This window comes from Phasianus colchicus, chromosome 36 (genome assembly GCF_987193195.1).
Source record: "Phasianus colchicus chromosome 36, bPhaCol1.hap1.1, whole genome shotgun sequence".
Lineage (NCBI taxonomy): Eukaryota > Metazoa > Chordata > Aves > Galliformes > Phasianidae > Phasianus > Phasianus colchicus.
Genome location: NC_143471.1, coordinates 1,626,295 through 1,652,357, shown reverse-complemented (window position 1 = coordinate 1,652,357; position 26,063 = coordinate 1,626,295). Strand labels below are relative to the sequence as shown.

General features: G+C 57.8%; 2 protein-coding genes across 3 annotated transcripts in view; one reads left to right on the top strand and one right to left on the bottom strand.

Annotated features, from left to right (window-relative positions):
- Positions 1-3,797: 3,797 nt before the first annotated feature.
- Positions 3,798-7,160, top strand: LOC116235907 (monocarboxylate transporter 13-like). The gene is made up of 4 exons (XM_031604353.2): positions 3,798-3,997; positions 4,294-4,437; positions 5,554-6,300; positions 6,958-7,160. Exons 1-4 carry the CDS (start codon positions 3,805-3,807, stop codon positions 7,158-7,160), a joined length of 1,287 nt encoding a protein of 428 aa, XP_031460213.2. The 5' UTR covers positions 3,798-3,804.
- Positions 7,161-7,591: 431 nt separating this feature from the next.
- Positions 7,592-26,063, bottom strand: part of ACAP1 (ArfGAP with coiled-coil, ankyrin repeat and PH domains 1) — a 33,362-nt gene continuing 14,890 nt past the window's right edge. For both annotated transcript variants that reach the window (XM_090129506.1, XM_090129505.1), the window contains 12 exons: positions 24,939-24,990; positions 21,800-21,900; positions 19,417-19,528; positions 17,781-17,953; positions 13,762-13,831; positions 13,532-13,626; positions 11,793-11,935; positions 10,592-10,755; positions 10,369-10,478; positions 8,457-8,567; positions 8,277-8,326; positions 7,592-7,785 (listed from right to left, as the gene is read on the bottom strand). In XM_090129506.1, coding sequence (XP_089985632.1) covers positions 7,685-7,785; positions 8,277-8,326; positions 8,457-8,567; positions 10,369-10,478; positions 10,592-10,755; positions 11,793-11,935; positions 13,532-13,626; positions 13,762-13,831; positions 17,781-17,953; positions 19,417-19,528; positions 21,800-21,900; positions 24,939-24,990 — 1,282 coding nt within the window. In that variant the 3' untranslated portion in view covers positions 7,592-7,684. The remainder of the gene's footprint in view (positions 7,786-8,276; positions 8,327-8,456; positions 8,568-10,368; positions 10,479-10,591; positions 10,756-11,792; positions 11,936-13,531; positions 13,627-13,761; positions 13,832-17,780; positions 17,954-19,416; positions 19,529-21,799; positions 21,901-24,938; positions 24,991-26,063) is intronic.

Below are 26,063 nucleotides of genomic sequence, written 5' to 3'. Positions count from 1 at the left end.
ACAATGCACCATGATGTCCCCACAAGGCATCATGATGTCCCCACGATGCACCACGATGTCCCCACCATGCACCACGATGTCCCCACAATGCACCACGATGTCCCCACCACGCACCACGATGCACATGATGCACCACGATGTCCCCACGATGCACCATGATGCCCCCACAATGCACCACGATGTCCCCACAATGCACCATGATGTCCCCACGATGCACCACGATGTCCCCACAATGCACCACGATGCCCCCACGATGCACCACAATGTCCCCACGATGCACCACAATGCACAGGATGCACCATGATGCACCATGATGCACACGATGCACCACGATGTCCCCACCATGCACAGAGGGGCCATGGGGCCAGGATGCTGCAGTGACCTCTGTCCCCAAAGTTCCCCTTCCAATGTGAGACCTGGAGCCCCACAGCTGCTCCTCTGCCCTTTATTATTTGCATGGGGCCGTGGGGATGGCATCCCCCAATCCCTCGTTATCAAAAAATAAACCTTAATTACTAAAGTAAGGGCTGTCACCCCCACCCCATGGGAACAATGGGGTCTGAGGGGGTGGACACGGATGGGTTCCCCAGAGGGGTGTCCCCAACTCTGGGATGCAGCACCACCAGGGTGACATGAAGGTGTCCCCAACTTTGCCAGGACCCCCCTGGACACCCCAAGACAACTTTGGGACGTCTCCAGACCCTTCCAGAAGACAACAGGACCCTTTGAACCCACCTGAAGACCCCCTGAATCCTACAGGATCATTCTGGGACATCCGCAGGTCCTTCTGGATGAACCCAAGGACCCCTTGGATCAACACGAATCAACCCCCTGGACCCTCCAGGAACATCCCCAGACCCTTCTGGATGACTCCAGGACCACTCAGACCCACATGAAAACTCTCTGGACCCCACCAGACTCTACTGGGACATCTCCAGATCATCCCAGTGGCTCCTCAGAGCTCCTGGACACATCCTGGGAGTTTCCTGATCCTTCAATGGACCTCCAGGACCATCCTGGGGACCCCCTGGACAACTCCAAGACCCATCCAAGACATCTCCAGACCCTTCTGTATGAATCCAAAGACCCCCAGCACCCACCTGGGGACCCCCTGGACACCCCCTGGACACCCCCAAGACCCTTCTAGGACATCTCCAGATTCTTCTGCATGACTCCAGGGGTGGATAAGGAGCTTGTGGGGAATCTATGTGGGGAAATGTATTGGATCCCCCTCCCCCCATCCCCCCCCAACCTGGAACCCAGATCCTGGGACCGCCCCATAGAACCCAGTTTCCCCAAATCTCTATTTGCCACATGTCCCCTCCCAAAAATAAAGGTCTCAGATGCTCCTCATCCCTCCACGGACCCCCACCCCTGGATGTAACCCCCCTAAAAGGATCCTGAACAATATACCCCCTCCCTCCCCCCCCACCCAGAACTCACGTGGTCCCCCCCAGGTCTTGCTTTCCCCACCCCCTCTGTGCCCTTTGCCCAAGGGGGGGGGGGTCTCCAAGGCAGGAGGGGGGGGTGGATCATTAACAGAGGCTCAAGGAAATGTCCCCCTTTGCCCCCCCCACCCCCAAAGTGGACTTTGCCCCTCCCCCTCCTCCCCCCCCAGCAGCAGCCCCGAGGCCATACCCAGGTACGGAGTGGATGGGGACAGTTGCCCCCCCCCCCCCCCTTAATTGGGGGACCCCCCCATAAGGATGATCGCTCTCCCCCTTCCCCCATAACCTCCTTTCCTTTTTGCAGCTGCCCCCCCCTGCCCTGGATGGTTGAGCTCCTCCCGGATACCAGTGCCCCCTCCTTGTCCCAGTGTCCCCCCCCCCATCCCCAGTTTCCCCCCAGCCCTTGTGTGTACCCCACACTTTGTTCCATTGTCCCCCTATTGTCCCCAGTGCCCCCCCTTATCCCAATGCCCACCTTCATCTCATTACCCCCCATCACCCCATAGCCCCCTTCATTCCAACCCCCCCCCCCATGTCCCATTGCCCCCCCCATTCCATTTTTCACTTACCTCATTCCCCCCCCACCCCACTGCCTCCTCACACTCCACTGACCCCCCCCACTCCACTACCCCCCTTATCCCATTTATCTCCTTACCCCACTGGCCCCCATCCCATAACCCCACATTACCCCCCCCACCCCATTATCTCCCCGCACTCCATTGCCCCCCATCCCAGTGCCCCCCATCCCATAACCCCACATTACCCCCCCACCCCATTATCTCCCCACACTCCATTGCCCCCCATCCCAGTGCCCCCCATCCCATAACCCCACATTACCCCCCCACCCCATTATCTCCCCACAACCCATTGCCCCCCATCCCAGTGCCCCCCATCCCATAACCCCACATTACCCCCCCACCCCATTATCTCCCCACACCCCATTGCCCCCCATCCCAGTGCCCTCCATCCCATAACCCCACATTACCCCCACACCCCATTATCTCCCCACACTCCATTGCCCCCCATCCCATAACCCCACATTACCTCCACCCCATTATCTCCCCACACCCCATTGCCCCCCATCCCATTGCCCCCCATCCCATAACCCCACATTACCCCCCCACCCCATTATCTCCCCACACCCCATTGCCCCCCATCCCAGTGCCCCCGATCCCATAACCCCACATTACCCCCCCACCCCATTATCTCCCCACGCCCCATTGCCCCCCATCCCAGTGCCCCCCATCCCATAACCCCACATTACCTCCCCACCCCATTATCTCCCCAAACCCCATTGCCCCCCATCCCAGTGCCCCCCATCCCATAACCCCACATTACCCCCTCACCCCATTATCTCCCCACACCCCATTGCCCCCCATCCCATTGCCCCCCATCCCATAACCCCACATTACTCCCCCCACCCCATTATCTCCCCACACCCCATTGCCCCCCATCCCAGTGCCCCCCATCCCATAACCCCACATTACCCCCCCAACCCCATTATCTCCCCACACTCCATTGCCCCCCATCCCATAACCCCACATTACCCCCACACCCCATTATCTCCCCACACCCCATTGCCCCCCATCCCAGTGCCCCCCATCCCATAACCCCACATTACCTCCCCCACCCCATTATCTCCCCACACCCCATTGCCCCCCATCCCATAACCCCACATTACCCCCTCACCCCATTATCTCCCCACACCCCATTGCCCCCCATCCCATTGCCCCCCATCCCATAACCCCACATTACTCCCCCCACCCCATTATCTCCCCACACCCCATTGCCCCCCATCCCAGTGCCCCCCATCCCATAACCCCACATTACCCCCCCAACCCCATTATCTCCCCACACTCCATTGCCCCCCATCCCATAACCCCACATTACCCCCACACCCCATTATCTCCCCACACCCCATTGCCCCCCATCCCAGTGCCCCCCATCCCATAACCCCACATTACCTCCCCCACCCCATTATCTCCCCACACCCCATTGCCCCCCATCCCATAACCCCACATTACCCCCCCCACCCCATTATCTCCCCACACCCCATTGCCCCCCATCCCAGTGCCCCCCATCCCATAACCCCACATTACCCCCCCCACCCCATTATCTCCCCACACCCCATTGCCCCCCATCCCAGTGCCCCCCATCCCATAACCCCACATTACCCCCACACCCCATTATCTCCCCACACCCCATTGCCCCCCATCCCAGTGCCCCCCATCCCATAACCCCACATTACCTCCCCCACCCCATTATCTCCCCACACCCCATTGCCCCCCATCCCAGTGCCCCCCATCCCACTGCTCCCCCTGACCACATAGCCCCCCCCTCACCTTGCAGTGCCTTCATGGCGGGGGTCTCCCCTTCACCCCGCTGGGGGTGGGCAGTGGTGGGGGGTGCTTTCCTGCAGGCAGGGCTGGTGTTTGGGGGACTGCGGGCACTGGGGCTGTGCCTGGGGGCACTGGGGGGGTCTTTTGGGGCACAGGCGGGGGCCGTGGCCTGGGTGGGTTCTGCTGCCATCGCCTCGCTGCAGCTGGGGGGTGAGTGGGGCACTGGAGGGGCTTTGGGTGGGGGGGGGGGGGGGGGGAGGGAACTGGGGATGTTGGGGGCACTGAACATCAGGGGCATTGGAGGGACATTGAGGGGACAATAGGGAACACTGGTGGGCATGGGGGACAATGGGGAATGTTGGGGGGCATGGGGGATAGTGGGGGACATATAGTGGGGGAGATGGGAACAATGGGTGCATCGGGGGGTCCCATCCTCACCAGCGATGGTCTCTGGGGGGGGGGGGGGGGGGGAGTGGGGCAGAAACCACTCCCCCTCCTCATCTTAGGGCCTTTGGGCAGCGCTCTGAGCACCCGCTATGGCGCCCGCCCCGTGGTCATGGCCGGGGGCTTCCTGGCAGGGATGGGTTTCCTCCTGGGGGCTTTTGCCACCCGCCTGTCCCACCTCTACCTCAGCGTGGGGCTGCTGGCAGGTACGTTGGGTGACCTAGAACGTGGAGTTCCGTGGGGAAGGGGTGGGAGATACGAGTGACCTAGAACGTGAGAGTTTTTCAGGTGAGGTGTGGGAAGGGGGTTGAGTGACGTAGAGCAGGGGGGTTATTTGGGTGAGAGTTGGGTGACCTGGAACACGGGCTTCTTTTGGTGAAGGGTGGGAGATGTTCGGTGACCTAAAACATGGTTTGTTTGGCTGACCTCAAACCACCCCACGGCATTTGTTGACCCAAATCATCCCATCCCATTGGGTGACCTAGAACGACTCCAAACCGTTAGGGAACCCAAACTACTCCATCCCATTGGGTGACCTAGAACCACCCCAGCCCACTGGTTAACCTAAACCACTCGGTCCCATTGGCTGAACTACAACCACCCCAACCCATTGTTTGACCCAAATCACCCCTTCCCATTGGGTGACCTAGAACCACCCCAACCCACTGGCTGACCTAAACCATTGGGTGACCTGGAACCACCCCAACCCACCGGTTGACCTAAACCATTGGGTGACCTAGAACCACCCCAACCCACCGGTTGACCTAAACCATTGGGTGACCTAGAACCACCCCAACCCACTGGCTGACCTAAACCATTGGGTGATCTGGAACCACCCCAACCCACAGTTTGACCTAAACCATTGGGTGACCTGGAACCACCCCAACCCACTGGCTGACCTAAACCATTGGGTGACCTGGAACCACCCCAACCCACCAGCTGACCTAAACCATTGGGTGACCTAGAACCACCCCAACCCACCAGCTGACCTAAACCATTGGGTGACCTGGAACCACCCCAACCCACCGGTTGACCTAAACCATTGGGTGACCTGGAACCACCCCAACCCACTGGCTGACCTAAACAATTGGGTGACCTGGAACCACCCCAACCCACCGTTTGACCTAAACCACTGGGTGACCTCGAACCACCCCAACCCACCGTTTGACCTAAACCATTGGGTGACCTGGAACCACCCCAACCCACCGGTTGACCTAAACCATTGGGTGACCTGGAACCACCCCAACCCACCGGTTGACCTAAACCATTGGGTGACCTAGAACCATTCACTCCTTTGGCTAACCTAGAACATCTCCTGGCAGGTCTGGGCTGGGCGTTGGTCTTCACCCCTTCCCTGGGGGCCGTGAGCCGCTATTTCCCAACGCGCCGCGCAATGGCCACCGGTTTGGCCATGGCAGGTGCCAGCGTCGTGGGACTGGCCCTGGGGCCACTCATCCCACTCCTGCTGGATGCCTATGGCTGGCGGGGGTCTCTGCTCCTCTTGGCTGCCCTCTCCTTTAACCTGATGGTGGCCGGCGCCTTGCTCCGCCCCTTGGATGTCCCCATCGAGTCCCCACGGCCACCACCACCACGTGGCCAAGCTGGGTTGCGTGGATTGCTCCATCACGGCCCCTTCCTCCGCTACGCCTTGGCTTTCGTGCTGGTAGATGCTGGCTACTACGTGCCCCACGTCCACGGGCCAGCCCGTGCCCAAGAAGTGGGGTGTGATGAACAACGTGCCGGGCTGGTGATGGCGGTGACGGCGGTGGCCGATGGTGTTGGGCGAGTGGTGGCTGGTTTGCTGGCCGCCCGCCCCACCGCCTCCTTGCTCCGTCACCTCTTCGCTTGGTCCGTGCTGACGGGCTTGGCGTTGCTGCTCCTCCCTTTGGGGACTTCCTTTGGGGGTCTGACAGCTTTGGCTTTGGCTTACGGGTTCTGCGCCGGTGCCATCGTTCCGCTCCAGTTCACCGGTGTGGCCGAGGTGGTGGGAGCAGGGCGGTTGCTGCACGCCATCGGCCTCATGCAGATGTTTGAAAGCGTCGGGTCGCTGCTGGGAGCACCTTTTGCTGGTAGGATGGGGGCATCTGGCATGGGGCTGGGGGTGTCGTGGGGTTGGGGGGACCTAGAACCAGTCAAGGAAGGGCACCTAGGAGTGGTTCCTCGCCTGATTTCCCAATACTTGGGGTCAAAAAATGACTCTGCTCATGTGTCATTGAGTCATGGGGTTGGGGGACCTAGAACCAGTCAAGGAAGGGCACCTAGGAGTGGTTCCTCGCCTGATTTCCCAATACTTGGGGTCAAAAAATGACTCTGCTCATGTGTCATTGAGTTTGGTGATCTAGATCCAGTCACTGGGAGAATCCAGGAGTGGTTGTTGGCCAACATTTCCATCATTTTGGGACATAGAATGATGCTATTTAGGTGTCATGGAGTTGGGTGACCTATAACTGGTCATGGAGGGCATGTGGGGCGAGGGGATCCTTGGCCTAACTTCTCATCGTTTTGGGTCAAAAACAACACCATTGATGTTTCATGGGGTTGGACGACCTGGAACTTACCATTGGAAGCACGTAGGAGTGTTTCTTGGCCTGATTTCCCATCACTTGGGGTCATAAAATGACATCATTGGCTTGTCGTGGGATTTGGGTGACCCAGAACCAGTCATGGGGGGGGCACGTGGGGGTGTCTTATTTGGGGGTTCTAGATTCCTCAATGCTCTCTTTCAGGTTGGCTGCGGGACCTGACTGGGGACTTCAAGGTCTCCTTCCTCGCTGCTGGTGCCTTCCTCCTGGCTGGGAGCCTCCTCATCCTCACCCTCCCCAGCTTCTTCCGCACTTCCCAGAGCGATGGCAGTAGCATAGAGGGGGTTCTTGATCCGGTACCTAAAGGCCTTGAGCTCTCTTCAGTTCCTCTCTCACCACCCAATTAAACCAATTAAATCCTCATCTCCCACAAAGCTTGGCCTGGGCTGTGTCTCTCCATCTGTACCCTTGGTGGAGGGGGGAGGGAGGTTTGGTTCTAGGTTACCCAACCAGAACTCATTTGAGATTGCAGCTTTGGGGGTGTGGTTTGAGGTAACTCAACCAGGACACATTTGAGACAGCAGATTTGGGGGTTTGGTTCTAAGCAACCCAGTGAGAACCCATCTGAGACAGCAAATTTGAGGATTTGGTTCTAGGTATCCCAACCAGAACCCATTTGAGACAGCAGATTTGAAGGGGTAGGGGTGGCTCTAGATGACACATTCACTGCCATTTTGGGGGAGGCAAAAAAATGGTTCTTCAACCTTCACCAGGGCTTTATTGGGGTATGGTTCTAGGTCCCCCAACCAGATCCGTTCTAGATACCCCAACAATTGCCTGAGAACAAATAAGGCCATTGCTTTATTTCAATTAATAAAAAGGGGCAGCGCTTGCCCCTGGAGAGAGGGGCTTGACCCTAAACGGGATGGAGCTATAGGGTGGAGTGCTTTGAGGGGGCACGGGTGAGCTTCTCGGGGTTGTCAGAAGCCATGAGGGAGATGTCACGGAAGATGTCGAGGTAGGTGTCATCACCTGGGGAGGGGGGAAGATGAGCGTGGGGAACCTTAAAACAGGGACACCCTCAAAAAACGTCCCCACTAAGGAATCTCAAATTCTGGGAGCTCCCACTCTTGGGATTGGCCCAATCTCAAAGCCCCTCCCCACCCTGGAACTCCTATTCCCTTCCTGTAACCCAAGGGTTCCCCCCAAGACTTGGGTTCAAGGATGTCCAATACTTGGGATGACTGAGTCCCAAACCCAAAGTCTGACCTCAAATCCCACAGAAATTCATCCCCAAACCCACAGCTTTGCCTCCACTCACAGAGACCAACTCCAAATCCCAGTGAGTGATGCAAATCACAGAGATTGACCCCAAAACCCAGAGATCCACCCCCAATACCCAAAGATGAACCACAAATCCTAGAGGTCCTAGAGAAACACCCAGAGATTGACCACAAATCCCAGAAATTGATCCCAAAACTCGAGATTCACTTTCAAACCCACAGATTGACCCCAAAACCCACCGGTCTGCCCCTGGGCCGCGTCCAGCTCTCGCATCTTGGCCAACCGCAGCCTGAAGGGGGGGGATGGTGGGGGGTGAAAATCAGTGATAGGAGGAAACAAGGTGGGGGTCACGCACCCCCAACTTGAGGTGCCATCCGCCCACCACCTGTGGGTGCACCCAGTTTGGGGAGGGGGCTCACAGGGTGACGATATCAGCATTGGCCAATTCCATGGCAATGGTGAGGGCGTCCTTCCCCTCTGCATCCACGGCGTTGATGTCAGCACCACGCTTCAGGAAGAGGCACACCAGGCTGCAATGGGGCAGGGGGGGCACACGTATGGTAAGGGGACATATATATGCGGGGGGAGGGTGGGCAACAGGGTTGGGACTTAGGGGTGAAGGGTTCTGTTCGGGTATCAAATGGGACAGAATCTGCTCTGGGACATGGGGGGGTATTGAAGGACCCCCAAGTAAATGGAGGTCTGCCCAACTAGGGACCCTTCCCCAGAGGAAAAGGGGATACTCCAAAAGTGAATGGGGAATACCCCTCAAAAAATAGGGATCCCCCAAAGGGAAAAGTTGGTCACTCATCCAGGAACAAACCAGGGCAGCCCTCGCTGAGCTTCCCACAGAGGGAACCACGCTGGGGGTGAACACCACCACCATCCAAAAAATGAGGACTTGGGGTCACCCATCCACGAATGGAACAGGACAGTCCCTGCTGAGCTTCCAGTGTGGGTGGCATTAGGGATGGGCACCACCACCATCCATCTAAATGGGGGTGTTTGGGGTCACCCATCCTGGAGCAAACCTGGGGGCTCCCACATGGCTGAGTTAGGTGGGACCACAGCCACCTCTCTCCTTTAAACTGGGGATCCCACAGCCGTGGTCACCCACTTAGGAGCAAAACAGTCCCTGCTGAGCTTCCCATCCCACAACCATAGGGGTGACCACGGCCACCATTCATTTAAATGGAGAACTGGGGCTCAACCATCCAGGAGCAGCCTCTACAGCTCCTGCTGAGCTCCCCATCCAGCCACATCAGGGATGGGCACCACCCATAAGATAAGGATGCTGAGCACCCCCCCCCCCACTGCCACCACTCTTAAGATAAGGATGCTGAGCCCCTCCGACCCCCCCAATGCCACCACTCATAAGATAAGGATGCTGAGCACCCACCCCTCCTATTGCCACCACTGATAAGATAAGGATTTTGAGCACCCCCCCAGTGCCACCACTCATAAGATAAGGATGCTGAGCCCCTCCCCCCCCCACTGCCACCACTCATAAGATAAGGATGCTGAGCCCCTCCCCCCCCCACTGCCACCACTCATAAGATAAGGATGCTGAGCACCCCCCCTCCCACTGCCACCACTCATAAGATAAGGATGCTGAGCCCCTCCCCCTCCCACTGCCACCACTCATAAGATAAGGATGCTGAGCACCCACCCCTCCTATTGCCACCACTGATAAGATAAGGATTTTGAGCACCCCCCCAGTGCCACCACTCATAAGATAAGGATGCTGAGCCCCTCCCCCCCCCACTGCCACCACTCATAAGATAAGGATGCTGAGCCCCTCCCCCCCCCACTGCCACCACTCATAAGATAAGGATGCTGAGCACCCCCCCTCCCACTGCCACCACTCATAAGATAAGGATGCTGAGCCCCTCCCCCTCCCACTGCCACCACCCATAAGATAAGGATGCTGAGCACCCCCCCCCCCACTGCCACCACTCATAAGATAAAGATGCTGAGCCCCCCCCCCACTGCCACCACTCATAAGATAAGGATGCTGAGCACCCCCCCCACTGCCACCACTCATAAGATAAGGATGTTGGGCACCCCCCCCCCACTGCCACCACTCTTAAGGATGCTGAGCCCCCCCCCCCTCACTGCCACCACTCATAAGATAAGGATGCTGAGCACCCCCCCCCACTGCCACCACTCATAAGATAAGGATGCTGAGCCCCCACCCCTCCTATTGCCACCACTGATAAGATAAGGATGCTGAGCACCCACCCCTCCTATTGCCACCACTCTTAAGGATGCTGAGCACCCCACCCCACTGCTCCCACCCCATTTACAACCCTCCCCCCCCCAAGCACTAACCCAGTGTGCCCCAGCATGGTGGCATGGTGCAGCGGCCCCCGCCCGTGGCTGTCCCTCTGATTGACATTGGCACCGTTCTGCAGCAGGAACTCACAGCCCAGCAGCGAATTCTATAAGCAGTAGAAGGGGGGAGATCACTATCAGGGTGATGGGTGACCCCGCTCCCCCTCAACTGGGATCCCAATAAGGTGAAACCCCACCCCCCCCCCCACCCCCCCATTACCACAGCCACAGCCTGCAGGAGGGGTGTGCGGTGCTCTTCGGCCACGTTGGCCCAACCAGGGTCTGCACCGTGGGCCAAAGCATCAGCCATGGCTGGGAGACGACGGTGCTGAGCCCCCCAATAGAGGAGAGCCCCGGGATGAAGGCTGGGGGGCGGCTCGGGCTCTGCAAGGGAGGGAGAAATGGGGATGAAATGGGGGCCAGGCCACACCCACACCTCGCTGGCCACGCCCACAACGCTTCAGCCACGCCCACTGAGCCATCAGGCCACGCCCACTTTTCGAGAGGCCACGTGCAGAACTTGGCTGCACCCGTGATGTCAATAGGCCACGCCCACCGACAAGAGGCCACGCCCGCTGTGCCCGGAGGCCACGCCCACAATCCATAGCCACGCCCACTTTTGTCTAGAAGCTGTGTGCTGAGCCTGGCCACGCCCACTATGCCCATACGCCACACCCGCTGTCAATAGGCCACGCCCACTGCGCCCTCAGGCCACGCCCACTTTGCAAATAGACCGCATGCAGAACCTGGCCACGCCCACTATGTCCACAGGCCACGCCCACAAACCCGTAGCCCCGCCCACTTTGCCTATAGGCCTCGTGCACAACCTTGTCACACCCACTATTAGGCCACGCCCACTGCCATTAGGCCACGCCCACACTAGCCACAAAACCACGCCCACAAACAACGGCCACGCCCGCTTTGCCTGGTGGCCATATGCAGAACCCAGCCACGCCCACCGTGCCCACAGGCCACGCCCGCTTTGTCCAGGAACCATATGCAAAACCTGGCCACGCCCACTACGTCCATAGGCCACGCCCACAACCAATAACCACGCTCACTTTCCCTACAGGCTGCAAGCAGAACCTGGCCACGCCCACTGTGTTTATGAGCCACTCCCACAACCCCTGGCCACGCCCACTTTGCCAATAGACCACGGGCAGAAGCTGGCCACGCCCACTATGCCCATAGGCCACGCCCACAACCCGTAGCCACACCCACATCCCCTACAGGCCGCCTGCCGAACTTGGCCACGCCCACAGTCTGCATAGGCCACGCCCACTTTCATTTGGCCACGCCCACTTCTCATACTCCTCTTGACCTGTAGCTCCACCCACCTATTTGAACGCCACGCCCACTTCCCCAGCCGCCCCGCCCACCGCCTCTCCAAGCCCCGCCCCTCCGTCCTTTTCAGCCAATACCTGTCGCCTGCGAGCCGCGGGGGGCGGGGCTTACTCGGGAGACGTGGCGGGGTGGGCGGGGCTTTTTAGGCCACGCCCCCGGAAGTCGGGTGACGAATTTCTTCTCCACGTATTTGGCTCTGATCCAATCCTCACGCTGCAGCCTATTGGGGGGGGGGGGGGGGGTCTGAGTGGGGGGGGGGGGTGGGGTTCCGAAGGGGTCCTGGGGTGGGGAATGGGGGGCATGGAGGGCTGTGGGGGGGCTTTGGGGTCTTGGGGGGGGTCCTTATGGGATGGGTTGGGGGCTCTGAAGGGTTTTGGGATGGGGTGCTGGGGGATGTGGGCTTTGGGGTCCTGAGGGGGTCCTTAAGGGGGTCCTCGGGGGCTCTGAAGGATTTTGGGATGGGGTCCTGGGGGGTGGGGGTCTCTAGGATACCCTGCAGGTTCCCCGGGGGGGGCTGGGGGGGCTTGAAGGGTTTTTGGGGGGGTTTCAGGGGATCTTGTTGGGTTTGGAGGTCTGGGAGGGGTCCCGGGGGGTTTGGGGGCTTCTTTTGGGAGGGGTCTTATGGGGGTCTGGGGGTCTCAGGTGGGGGGTTTGGAGGGGATGGGGGGCTTTGGGGTCTTGGAGGGGGTCCTTATGGGATGGGTTGGGGGGTCTGAAAGGTTTTGGGATGGGGTCCTGGGGGCTGGGGGTCTCTGGGATACCCTGCAGGTTCCCCTGTGGGGGCTGGGGGGGCTTGAAGGGTTTTTGGGGGTGTTTCAGGGGATCTTGTTGGGTTTGGAGGTCTGGGAGGGGTCCTGGGGGGCTTGGGGTCTTCTTATGGGGGTCTGGGGTCTCAGGTGGGGGGTTTGGAGGGAATGGGGGGCTTTGGGGTCTTGGGGGGGTCCTTATGGGATGGGTTGGGGGGTCTGAAGGGGTTTGAGATGGGGTCCTGGGAGGTGGGGGGCTTTGGGGTCCTGAGGGGGTCCTTAAGGGGGTCCTCGGGGGCTCTGAAGGGTTTTGGGATGGGGTCCTGTAGGGCGGGGGTCTCTAGGATACCCTGCAGGTTCCCCTGGGGTGGCTGGGGGGGCTTGAAGGGTTTTTGGGGGGGATCTCGGGGGATCTTGTTGGGTTTGGGGTCTAGGAGGGGTCCTGGGGGGCTTGGGGGCTTCTTTTGGGAGGGGTCTTATGGGGGTCTGGGGTCTCAGGTGGGGGGTTTGGAGGGGATGGGGGGCTTTGGGGTCTTCGGGGGGGGGTCCTTTTGGGAGGGTTTGAGGGGATTTGGGGGGGATCTGAAGGGTTTTGGGATGGGGTCCTGGGGGGTGAGGGGCTTTGGGGTACCCCCCCATGTTTCCTTCGGGGGGCTTGGGGGAGTTTTGTGGGGGTCTGAAGGGTTTTTTTGGGGGGTCTCAGGGGATCTTGTTGGGTTTGGGGTCTAGGAGGGGTCCTGGGGGGTTTTGGGGGGGGGGGTTTGGGGAGGGGTCGTATGGGGGACTGGGGGGGCTCAGGAGGGGGGTTTGGAGGGGATGGGGGGCTTGTAGGGTCCCCAGAGTGGGGGAGTCTGTAGAATACTGGGGGGGGGGGTCCAGGAAGGATCTGGGGGGGTCCTTGGGTGGTATGTGGGGGGGGGGGGGTTGTGGGGTCCCCAGAGTGGGGGGGTCTGGGGAATATTGAGTAGGGGAGAGGGTCCAGGAGGGACTGGGGTGGGGGGGGGGGGGGTCAGCTCTACCCCTCCCCTCAAATTTGGGGCTTATTTTTATAGGGGGGGGGTCTGACCCACCTCGAGCACTCGGGGTGGGGTCTCTTCACCCCCATCTCATCCACCCTGGCCTCATAGATGCGGTTGAGCGCGCGGTTCCCCAGCTCACACATCAGCTGGGGGGGTTTGGGTTTTGGTTTTTTGGGGGGGGGGGTAAAGGAATTTCATTTGGGGGGGGGGGATTGTGGGGTTGCGGACCCCCCAAAATCCCCCCTCCTCCTTTCCCATTCCATCCCAGTGCTCCCAGTTACCTTCACCAGTTCCGGTTCCCACGTGTCCAGGGTCAGCGAGCGCACCTTGGAGAAGTGAACCCCCAAACTCCTGGGGGGGGGCAAAAATAAATGGGGAGGGGGGGGTTGAGGGGGGGTCTCCAGGTCCTGTGTGGTTCCCAATGTCTTTATGGGGGTTCTTATGGGGTTGGGAGGGGGGCTGGGAGGCTCCCTGAGGTCCTGGAAGGGGGATATGGGGGTGGGGGGGGGGGGTTGTGAAGGGGATCCCAAAATCTTTATGGGGGTTCTTATGGGGTTGGGGGGCTCCTTAAGGTCCTGGAAGGTGGATATAGGGGCGTGTGGGGGGTCGTGAGGAGGATCCCAAAGTCTTTATGGGGGTTCTTATGGGGTTGGGGGGCTCCTTCAGGTCCTGGAAGGGGGATATAGGGGCGTGTGGGGGGTCGTGAGGAGGATCCCAAAGTCTTTATGGGGGTTCTTATGGGGTCGGGGGGCTCCTACAGGTCCTGGAAGGTGGATATAGGGGTGTCTGTGGGGTCGTGAGGGTGACCCCAAAACCATTCTGGGGTTCTTATGGGGTTGGGGGGCTCCTTCAGGTCCTGGAAGGTGGATATAGGGGCGTGTGGGGGGTCGTGAGGAGGATCCCAAAGTCTTTATGGGGGTTCTTATGGGGTTGGGGGGCTCCTTCAGGTCCTGGAAGGGGGATATAGGGGCGTGTGGGGGGTCGTGAGGAGGATCCCAAAGTCTTTATGGGGGTTCTTATGGGGTCGGGGGGCTCCTACAGGTCCTGGAAGGTGGATATAGGGGTGTCTGTGGGGTCGTGAGGGTGACCCCAAAACCATTCTGGGGTTCTTATGGGGTTGGGGGGCTCCTTCAGGTCCTGGAAGGTGGATATAGGGGCGTGTGGGGGGTCGTGAGGAGGATCCCAAAGTCTTTATGGGGGTTCTTATGGGATTGGGGGGGCTCCTTAAGGTCCTGGAAGAGGGATATGGGGGTGTTTGGGGGTGATGGGGGGGGTCTGGAGGTGTCCTTAAGGTCCTGGAAGGTAACATGAGAGTGTTTGGGTGGTTGTGGGGATGACCCCAAAGTCTTTATGGGGGGGTCTTATGGGGTTGGAGGGCTCCCTGAGGTCCTGGTAGGGGGATATGGGGGTGGGGGGGGGGGTTGTGAAGGGGATCCCAAAATCTTTATGGGGGTTCTTATGGGATTGGGGGGCTCCTTCAGGTCCTGGAAGGTGGATATAGGGGTGTCTGTGGGGTCGTGAGGGTAACCCCAAAACCATTCTGGGGGTTCTTATGGGGTTGGGGGGCTCCTTAAGGTCCTGGAAGATGGATATAGGGGCGTGTGGGGGGTCGTGAGGAGGATTCCAAAGTCTTTATGGGGGTTCTTATGGGGTTGGGGGGCTCCTTCAGGTCCTGGAAGGGGGATATAGGGGCGTGTGGGGGGTCATGAGGAGGATCCCAAAGTCTTTATGGGGGTTCTTATGGGGTTGGGGGCTCCTACAGGTCCTGGAAGGTGGATATAGGGGCGTGTGGGGGGTCATGAGGAGGATTCCAAAGTCTTTATGGGGGTTCTTATGGGGTTGGGGGGCTCCTTCAGGTCCTGGAAGGTGGATATAGGGGCGTGTGGGGGGTCGTGAGGAGGATCCCAAAGTCTTTATGGGGGTTCTTATGGGGTTGGGGGGCTCCTTCAGGTCCTGGAAGGTGGATATAGGGGCGTGTGGGTGGTCGTGAGGAGGATCCCAAAGTCTTTATGGGGGTTCTTATGGGGTTGGGGGGCTCCTTCAGGTCCTGGAAGGTGGATATAGGGGTGTCTGTGGGGTCGTGAGGGTGACCCCAAAACCATTCTGGGGGTTCTTATGGGGTTGGGGGGCTCCTTAAGGTCCTGGAATGTGGATATTGGGGTGTTTGGGGGTGATGGGGGGGGTCTGGAGGTGTCCTTAAGGTCCTGGAAGGTAACATGAGAGTGTTTGGGTGGTTGTGGGGATGACCCCAAAGTCTTTATGGGGGGGTCTTATGGGGTTGGTGGGCTCCCTGAGGTCCTGGAAGGGGGATATGGGGGTTTGGGGGGGGTTGTGAAGGGGATCCCAAAATCTTTATGGGGGTTCTTATGGGGTTGGGGGGCTTCTTAAGGTCCTGGAAGGGGGATATAGGGGCGTGTGGGTGGGCGTGAGGAGGATCCCAAAGTCTTTATGGGGGTTGTTATGGGATTGGGGGGCTTCTTAAGGTCCTGGAAGAGGGATATGGGGGTGTGTGGGGGTGATGGGGGGGTCTGGAGGTGTCCTTAAGGTCCTGGAAGGTAACATGAGAGTGTTTGGGTGGTTGTGGGGATGACCCCAAAGTCTTTATGGGAGGATCTTATGGGGCTGGAGGACTCCTTTAGGTCCTGGTAGGGGGATATGGAGTGTGGGGGGGGTAGTGAGGGGGACCCCAAAATCTTTATGGGGGTTCTTATGGGGTTGGGAGGGGGGCTGGGGGGCTCCTTGAGGTTCTGGAAGGGGGATATAGGGGTGTGTGGGGCATCACGAGGGGGATCCCAAAATCTTTGTGGGGGTTCTGATGAGGCTGGGGGGCTTCTTAAGGTCCTGGAAGGGGGATATGGGGGTGGGAAGGGGTCGTGAGGGGCATCCCAAAATCTTTATGGGGGTTCTTATGGGGTTGGGGGGCCATAAGGTCCTGGAAGGGGGAAACGGGAGCATTTGGGAGACTTCAAAGTATTTATGGGGTTTTTGGGGGGTTCTGTCGGGTGGGAGGGGGGGTGTTTCCTTTAGGACCCTTTTAGGGATTTGGGGATGGATTTGGGGCTTCAGAGGGGGATTTGGGGGTTTCAGAGGGGGATTTGGGATCCAGGTGGGGATTTTGGGGTTTCAGAGGGGGATTTGGGATCCAGGTGGGGATTTTGGGTTTTCAGAGGGGGATTTGGGATCCAGGTGGGGATTTTGGGGTTTCAGAGGGGGATTTGGGATCCAGGTGGGGATTTTGGGGTTTCAGAGGGGGATTTGGGATCCAGGTGGGGATTTTGGGTTTTCAGAGGGGGATTTGGGATCCAGGTGGGGATTTTGGGGTTTCAGAGGGGGATTTGGGATCCAGGTGGGGATTTTGGGGTTTCAGAGGGGAATTTGGGATCCAGGTGGGGATTTGGGGGTTTCAGAGGGGGATTTGGGATCCAGGTCGGGATTTTGGGGTTTCAGAGGGGAATTTGGGATCCAGGTGGGGATTTGGGGGTGAAATAATGGGATCTGGGGCATTGGAATTTTGGTGCCAGAGCCCTCAACGCTCCTTTAGGGTCAGCATTAGGGAGCTTTATGGGGGTTCTTATGAGGTTGGGGTGGGGCCTTAAGGTCCTGGAAGGGGGAAACGGGAGCATTTGGGGGACTTCAAAGTTTTTGGGGGTTTTTTGGGGTTCTGTCGGGGAGGGGAGGGGGGTTGTTTCCTTTAGGACCCTTTTAGGGATTTGGGGAAGGATTTGGGGCTTCAGAGGGGGATTTTGGGGTTTCAGAGGGGAATTTGGGATCCAGGTGGGGATTTGGGGGTTTCAGAGGGGGATTTGGGATCCAGGTGGGGATTTTGGGGTTTCAGAGGGGGATTTGGGATCCAGGTGGGGATTTGGGGGTTTCAGAGGGGGATTTGGGATCCAGGTGGGGATTTTGGGGTTTCAGAGGGGGATTTGGGATCCAGGTGGGGATTTGGGGGTTTCAGAGGGAGATTTGGGATCCAGGTGGGGATTTGGGGGTTTCAGAGGGGAATTTGGGATCCAGGTGGGGATTTTGGGGTTTCAGAAGGGGATTTGGGATCCAGGTGGGGATTTTGGGGTTTCAGAACGGAATTTGGGATCCAGGTGGGGATTTGGGGGTGAAATAATGGGATCTGGGGCATTGGAATTTTGGTGCGGGAGCCCTCAACGCTCCTTTAGGGTCAGCATTAGGGATCTTTATGGGGGTTTCTTCTAGGATTTAGGATCGTGGGGCTGAATTTGGGGTTTAAAGGGGGGTTGGATTTGGAACCCGAATTTTGGGGTGAATGTGTGGGATTTTGGGATCTCACCGGTGGATCCCGGAGCACTCGATGCACAACGTGATGCCCAGGTTGACACTGGCCCAGTCGGGGTCGGGCGCCCGGCATTCGCAGCAATTCTCGTTCCCTTCCAACCCTAAAATCAACCCCAAAACTTCCCGACCCCCTTGGGAACCACCGGATCCCGATGTCGACCCCAAAGGCTGCAAAAGAATGGGGACAATGGATGAGGGGGGGGGAGGGAACGGGACCCCCATAGCGGGGTTTGGGGTTCGAACATCTCCCACCCTGTAAGGGTTTGGGGTCCCAAAACTTCCACACTCATCCCATAAGGACTTTGGGGTCCCATAACACCTCCTTACCCCATAAGGTTTTGGGGTCCCATAACTCTCCCTTAACAATTAACTCCCCCCCCCCACTAATAAGAGGATTTGGGATTTGGGGTCCCATAGGCCCCCACCCATCCCATAAGGACTTTGGGGTCCCACAACCCCTCCCCACCCCATAAAGTTTTGGGGTCCCATAACTCTCCCTTAACAATTAACTCCCCCCCCCACTAATAAGAGGATTTGGGATTTGGGGTCCCATAGGCCCCCACCCATCCCATAAGGACTTTGGAGTCCCATAACCCCTCCCCACCCCATAAGGATTTGGGGTCCCATAACTCTCCCTTAACAATTTGGGATCCCAGAGACCCCTCCCCCCCACTAATGAAAGGATTTGGGATTTCGGGTCCCATAGCCCCCCACCCATCCCATAAGGACTTTGGGGTCCCACAACCCCTCCCCACCCCATAAAGTTTTGGGGTCCCATAACTCTCCCTTAACAATTAACTCCCCCCCCCACTAATAAGAGGATTTGGGATTTCGGGTCCCATAGCCCCCCACCCATCCCATAAGGACTTTGGGGTCCCACAACCCCTCCCCACCCCATAAAGTTTTGGGGTCCCATAACTCTCCCTTAACAATTAACTCCCCCCCTCACTAATAAGAGGATTTGGGATTTGGGGTCCCATAGCCCCCCACCCGTCCCATAAGGATTTTGGGGTCCCATAACCCTCCCTTAAGAATTTGGGGTCCCATATCCCCCCCTCCCCTCACCAAGAAAAGGATTTGGGGTCACATAACCCCCACACCCCATCCTATAAGGACTTTGGGATCCCACATTGCCCCCCCACCCCATAAGGATTTGGGGTTCCATAGATCCCCACATAAGTTTTTGGGATCCCATAACCCTCCCTTAAGAATTTGGGGTCCCATGCCCCCCCCCCACTCACCAAGAAAAAGATTTGGGGTCACATAACCCCCACACCCATCCCATAAAGATTTGGGATCCCATAATGCTCCCTTCCCCCCCCCCCCCCCATAAGGATTTGGGGCTTCTATAGGCACCGACATCAGGATTTGGGGATCCCAAACCCTCCTTTAAGAATTTGGGGTCCCATAACCCCCCCATAATGATTTTGGGGTCCCAAACCCCCCCCCCACCCCTCACAAAAGCTTTAGATATTTAGGGTCCCTTAACCCCCCCACCTACCCCATAAGGATTTATGGATCCCAATAGGGCTTTGGGGCAGTTCTGGGGTTTTTGGGGTTCCCAAAACTGATCCTAAGAGATGTGGAGGACATTTTGGGGTTGTTTTCTTTTTTGGGGGGGGGGGTCTCACCCTTGTAGGGCCGGGGGGGGGGTCCTGGCTGAAGGCGGAGGCGATGCTGCTCTGCACGGCGCTGACCCACAAACGCTGCTGCCCTGCTGAGTCTGCCTGCAGCACACAGCTCCTGGGGGGGGCACCCCAAAAGGGTTATGGGGTCGGGGGGGGGGGCACCCCTAAAGGGTTATGGGGTCGGGGCGGGCACTGCAAAAGGGTTATGGGGTCTGGGGGGGCATCCCTAAAGGGGTATGGGGTCTGGGGAGGCACCCCTAAAGGGGTATGGGGTCAGGGAGGCACTGCAAGAGGGTTATGGGGGTCTGGGGGGGCACACCAACAGGGTTATGGGGTCGGGGGGGGGCATCCCAAAAAGTTAAGGGGATCTGGGGGGGCACCCCAAAAGGGTTATGGGGGACAGAGGAGGCACTGCAAAAGGATTATGGGGTCGGGGGGGGCACCCCTAAAGGGGTATGGGGTCTGGGGGGGGCACCCCAAGAAGGTTATGGGGGTCTGGGGGGGCATCCCTAAAGGGTTATGGGGTCTGGGGAGGCACCCCTAAAGGGGTATGGGGTCGGGGGGGCACTGCAAGAGGGTTATGGGGGTCTGGGGGGGCACACCAACAGGGTTATGGGGTCGGGGGGGCACCCCAAAAAGATAAGGGGGTCTGGGGGGGCACCCCAAAAGGGTTATGGGGGACAGAAGAGGCACTGCAAAAGGATTATGGGGTCGGGGGGGGCACACCAAAAGGGTTATGGGGTCGGGGGGGGGCACCCCAAAAAGGTTATGGGGGTCTGGGGGGGCATCCCTAAAGGGTTATGGGGTCTGGGGAGGCACCCCTAAAGGGGTATGGGGTCAGGGGGGCACTGCAAGAGGGTTATGGGGGTCTGGGGGGGCACACCAACAGGGTTATGGGGTCGGGGGGGCACCCCAAAAAGATAAGGGGGTCTGGGGGGGCACCCCAAAAGGGTTATGGGGGACAGAGGAGGCACTGCAAAAGGATTATGGGGTCGGGGGGGGCACACCAAAAGGGTTATGGGGTCGGGGGGGGGCACCCCAAAAAGGTTATGGGGGTCTGGGGGGGCATCCCTAAAGGGTTATGGGGTCTGGGGAGGCACCCCTAAAGGGGTATGGGGTCAGGGGGGCACTGCAAGAGGGTTATGGGGGTCTGGGGGGGCACACCAACAGGGTTATGGGGTCGGGGGGGCACCCCAAAAAGATAAGGGGGTCTGGGGGGGCACCCCAAAAGGGTTATGGGGGACAGAGGAGGCACTGCAAAAGGATTATGGGGTCGGGGGGGGCACACCAAAAGGGTTATGGGGTCGGGGGGGCACCCCAAAAGGGTTATGGGGGTCTGGGGGGGCACTGCAAAAGGGTTATGGGGTCGGGGGAGGCACCCCTAAAGGGGTATGAGGGTCTGGGGGGGCACCCCAAAAGGGTTATGGGGTCTGGGGGGGCATCCCTAAAGGGGTATGGGGTCTGGGGGGGGCACCCCTGAAGGGGTATGGGGTCTGGGGGGACACACCAAAAGGGTTATGGGGTCGGGGGGGGCACTGCAAAAGGGCTATGGGCTTTGGGGGGGCACACGAAAAGGGTTATGGGGTCAGAGGGGGCACTACAAGAGGGTTATGGGGGTCTGGGGGGGGCACCCCAAAAGGGTTATGGGGTCTGGGGGGGGCATCCTAAAAGGGTTATGGGGTTTGGGGGGGCACTGCAAGAGGGTTATGGGGGTCTGGGGGGGGCATCCCTAAAGGGTTATGGGGTCTGGGGGGGGCACCCCAAAAGTGTTATGGGGTCGGGGGGGCACCCTGAAAGGGTTATGGGGGTCTGGGGGGGCACACCAACAGGGTTATGGGGTCTGGGGGGGGCACCCCAAAAGGGTTATGGGGTCGGGGGGGAGCACGCCAACAGGGTTATGGGGTTGTAGGGAAGACCTCAGAACGGTTATAGGGTTGGAGGGGGGGCACCCCAAAAGGTTTACAGGGGTACGGGGAGGTACCCCAAAAGGGTTCTAGGGGAGATCCCAGAGTGGTTATAGGGTTCAGGGTGGTGGGGGGGAGGGGGGGGAACATCATGAAATCATTATAGGGTTTTGCAGGGTGTACCCAAAAAGGGTTATGGGGTTTGGGGGGGGGCACCCCAAAAGTGTTATGGGGTTCCAAAGAGGGAAAGGTTTCCCACTTTGTGGGGTCCCCATGATTTTAGCATTCCATTTTCCAGCACCCCCATTTTTGGGGTCTCCTGCAATTTTAGGATTGAATGTTTGGGGCGACCCCTCCCTCAAAGCCAACCTCCCCTCACCACCATTTAAACCCCCAATCCTTGCCCTCCCCCTACCCTATTTTGGGGTCTTCCCCCCCTCCGTCTTCCCCCCCCCCCCCCCAAATTTTGGGGTCCCACTCACTTGTTTGGGGACACCACCTCGAAGCAGAAGCGCCGCTCCAATTCGGGACAAGGCTTCACAGTGCACAGCCTCAGGTCTGGGACCACCACCGTGGGGGGGTCCTGGGGATAGGGGTCAGAGGAGACCCCAGAACTGAGACCCCAAAATCACCTCAAACAGCTCCAAAACTGGGATCCCGAAAACCCCGACCCAAACTGCCTCCATCTGCCCCCAAAATGGGATCCCAAATAGCTTCAAACAGCCCCAAAAATGGGATCCCAAATGGCTCCAAACAGCCCCAAATAACATCAAAAGGAAAACCCCAAATAGCCCCAAAACTGGGACCCCAAAACCCTACCCAAAATGCCTCCATCTGCCCCAAAACTGGGACCCCAAAATCACCTCAAACAGCCCCAAAACTGGGATCCCGAAACCCCGACCCAAACTGCTTCCATCTGCCCCAAAAATGGCATCCCAAATGGCCCCATAAGGAAAACCCCAAATAATCCCAAACAGCCCCAAAACTGGGACCCCGAAACCCTGACCCCAACTGCCTCCATCTGCCCCCAAAATGGGATCCCAAATAGCTTCAAACAGCCCCAAAAATGAAAACCCCAAATGGCCCCAAACAGCCCCAAATAACCCCAAAAGGAAAACCCCAAATAGCCCCAAAACTGGGACCCCAAAACCCCGACCCAAAGTGCCCCCATCTACCCCAAAACTGGGACCCCAAAACCCTGACCCAAACTGCCTCCATCTACCCCAAAACTGGGACCCCAAAATCACCTCAAACAGCCCCAAAACTGGGATCCCGAAAACCCCGACCCAAACTGCCTCCATCTGCCCCAAAACTGGGATCCCAAATAGCTCCAAACAGCCCCAAAAATGGGATCCCAAATGGCCCCAAACAGCCCCAAATAACCCCAAAAGGAAAATCCCAAATGGCCCCAAACAGCCCCAAAATTGGGACCCCAAAACCCTGACCCAAACTGGGATCCCAAAATGGCCCCAAAAGGAAAACCCCAAATCCTCCCAAACAGCCCCAAAACTGGGACCCTGAAACCCTGACCCAAACTGCCTCCATCTGCCCCAAAACTGGGATCCCAAATAGCTTCAAACAGCCCCAAAAATGGGATCCCAAATGGCCCCAAACAGCCCCAAATAACCCCAAAAGGAAAACCCCAAATAGCCCCAAAACTGGAACCCCAAAACCCTGACCCAAACTGCCTCCATCTGTCCCAAAACTGGGACCCCAAAATCACCTCAAACAGCCCCAAAACTGGGATCCCGAAAACCCGACCCAAACTGCTTCCATCTGCCCCAAAATGGGATCCCAAATATCTTCAAACAGCCCCAAAATTGGGACCCCAAAATCCTGACCCAAACTGCTTCCATCTCCCCAAAACTGGGATCCCAAATGGCCCCAAAAGGCCCCAAAAGGAAAACCCCAAATGGCCCCGAAACAGCCCCAAAATTGGGACCCCAAAACCCTGACCCAAACTGGGATCCCAAAATGGCCCCAAAAGGAAAACCCCAAATCCTCCCAAACAGCCCCAAAACTGGGATCCCAAAACTCTGATCCAAACTGCCTCCATCTGCCCCAAAAATGGGATCCCAAATGGCTCCAAACAGCCCCAAAAATGGGACCCCAAAACCCTGACCCAAACTACTTCCATGTCCCCAAACCTGGGACCCCAAATGGCCCCAAAATGGAACCCCAAATATTCCCAAACAGCCCCAAAATTGGGATCCCAAAACTCTGAACCAAACTGCCTCCATTTACCCCAAAACTGGGATCCCAAATGGCCCCAAACAGCCCCAAATAACCCCAAAAGGAAAACCCCAAATGGCCCCAAACAGCCCCAAAATTGGGACCCCAAAACTCTGACCCAAACTGCCTCCATTTACCCCAAAACTGGGACCCCAAATGGCCCCAAACAGCCCCAAAATTGGGATCCCAAAATCCTGACCCAAACTGCTTCCATCTCCCCAAAACTGGGATCCCAAATGGCTCCAAACGGCCCCAAAAGGCCCCAAAAGGAAAACCCCAAATGGCCCCAAACAGCCCCAAAACTGGGACCCCAAAACCCTGACCCAAACTGGGATCCCAAAATGGCCCCAAAATGGGATCCCAAATAGCTTCAAACAGCCCCAAAACTGGGATCCCAAATGGCCCCAAACAGCCCCAAATAACCCCAAAAGGAAAACCCCAAATAGCCCCAAAACTGGGACCCCAAAACCCTACCCAAAATGCCTCCATCTGCCCCAAAACTGGGACCCCAAAATCACCTCAAACAGCCCCAAAACTGGGATCCTGAAACCCCGACCCAAACTGCTTCCATCTGCCCCAAAAATGGGATCCCAAATGGCCCCAAACAGCCCCAAATAACCCCAAAAGGAAAACCCCAAATGGCTCCAAACAGCCCAAAAAATGGGATCCCAAATGGCCCCAAACAGCCCCAAAAGGCCCCAAAAGGAAAACCCCAAATGGCCCCAAACAGCCCCAAAATTGGGATCCCAAAACTCTGACCCAAACTGCTTCCTTTTACCCCAAAACTGGGATCCCAAAATGGCACCCCAAATCGCCTCAGAAATGATCCCAAAACTGAACCCTAAATAGTCTCAAAATGGCCCCAAAACTGTGACTGGGACCCCAAAACCTGAACCCCCAAATGGTCTCGAAATGGCCCCAAAATTGCCCCGAACAACCCTAAAAATGACCCCGAAACAGTGACCCCAAATAGGCCCAAATGGCCCCAAAACTGTGACTCCAAACCACCCCAAAACCTCAAAACCCAAACGGTTCCCAAATAGCCCAAAACTGCCCCAAAACTGAACCCAAAATAATCCCAAATGGCCCCAAAACTGAGACCTCAAAACTGTGCCCCTAAAAGCCCTCAAATGGCCCCAAAACTGTTCCAAATAGCCCCCAAAATGGCCCTAAAACTGCAACCCCAAAACCGCGACCCCAAAACCATGACCCCAAAACTAAACTGCCTCAGTCTGCCTCAAAATATTCCCTCACCCCCCCAAAAAAAAACCCCAACATCAGCCCCCAAAATGCAGCCCCCGTATCCAGACCCCAAATTGAACCCCTCCTCCATATCCGGATCCCAAATTTTGGGGTCCCCACCCCAAATAATTGCCCCCCACCCCATACCTGGGCCCGTTTGAGGTACACCAGTTGGTTGCTCTGAATGGAGAACCAGCGCCTGTAGGATTGGGGGGGTGGGACCCCAAAATGAGGAGGGGTCCCAAAATGGGGGGTGAGACCCCAAAACTGGGCCGGTGGGGACATATGGGTCTCTATGGGGTCTATATGGTCCTTTATGGGTCTGTGGGTCTCAGTGGGTCTTTGTGGGTCTCTAGTGGTCACTATAGGGTCACTATGGGGTCTTTATGGGGTCTCTGCCATATGGGTTTCTCTATGGACATCTATGGGACCCCTATGAGCCCCAATGGGTCCCTATGGGGTTTCTATGGGTCTCAATGGGTCTCTGTGGGTCTCAATAGGTTTCTAATGGTCCCTATGGGGTACTTATGGGGTCTCTATGGGGTCTCTGCCGTATGGGTTTCTCTAAGGACATCTATGGGTCTCCTATGAGCCCCAGTGGGTCCCTATGGGGTCTCTATGGGTCTCTGTGGGTCTCTATGGGTCACTATGGGGTCTCTATGGGCTCTTTATGGGGTCTCTGCCATATGGGTTTCTCTATGGACATCTATGGGTCTCCTATGAGCCCCAGTGGGTCCCTATGGGGTTTCTATGGGTCTCAATGGGTCTCAATAGGTTTCTAATGGTCCCTATGGGGTACTTATGGGGTCTCTATGGGGTCTCTGCCCTATGGGTTTCTCTAAGGACATCTATGGGTCTCCTATGAGTCCCAGTGGGTCCCTATGGGGTTTCTATGGGTCTCAATGGGTCTCAATAGGTTTCTAATGGTCCCTATGGGGTACTTATGGGGTCTCTATGGGGTCTCTGCCATATGGGTTTCTCTACGGACACCTATGGGTCCCCACGAGTCCCAGTGGGGTCTTTATGGGGTCTCAATGGGTCTCTGTGGGTCTCTATGGGTCTCTATGGGTCACTATGGGGTCTCTGCCCTATGGGTTTCTCTAAGGACATCTATGGATCTCCTATGAGTCCCAGTGGGGCCCTATGGGGTCTCTGTGGGTCTCTGTGGGTCTCTATGGGTCACTATGGGGTCTCTATGAGGTCTTTATGGGGTCTCTGCCCTATAGGCTTTTCTATGGACATCTATGGGTCCCCTGTAAGTCCCAGTGGGGC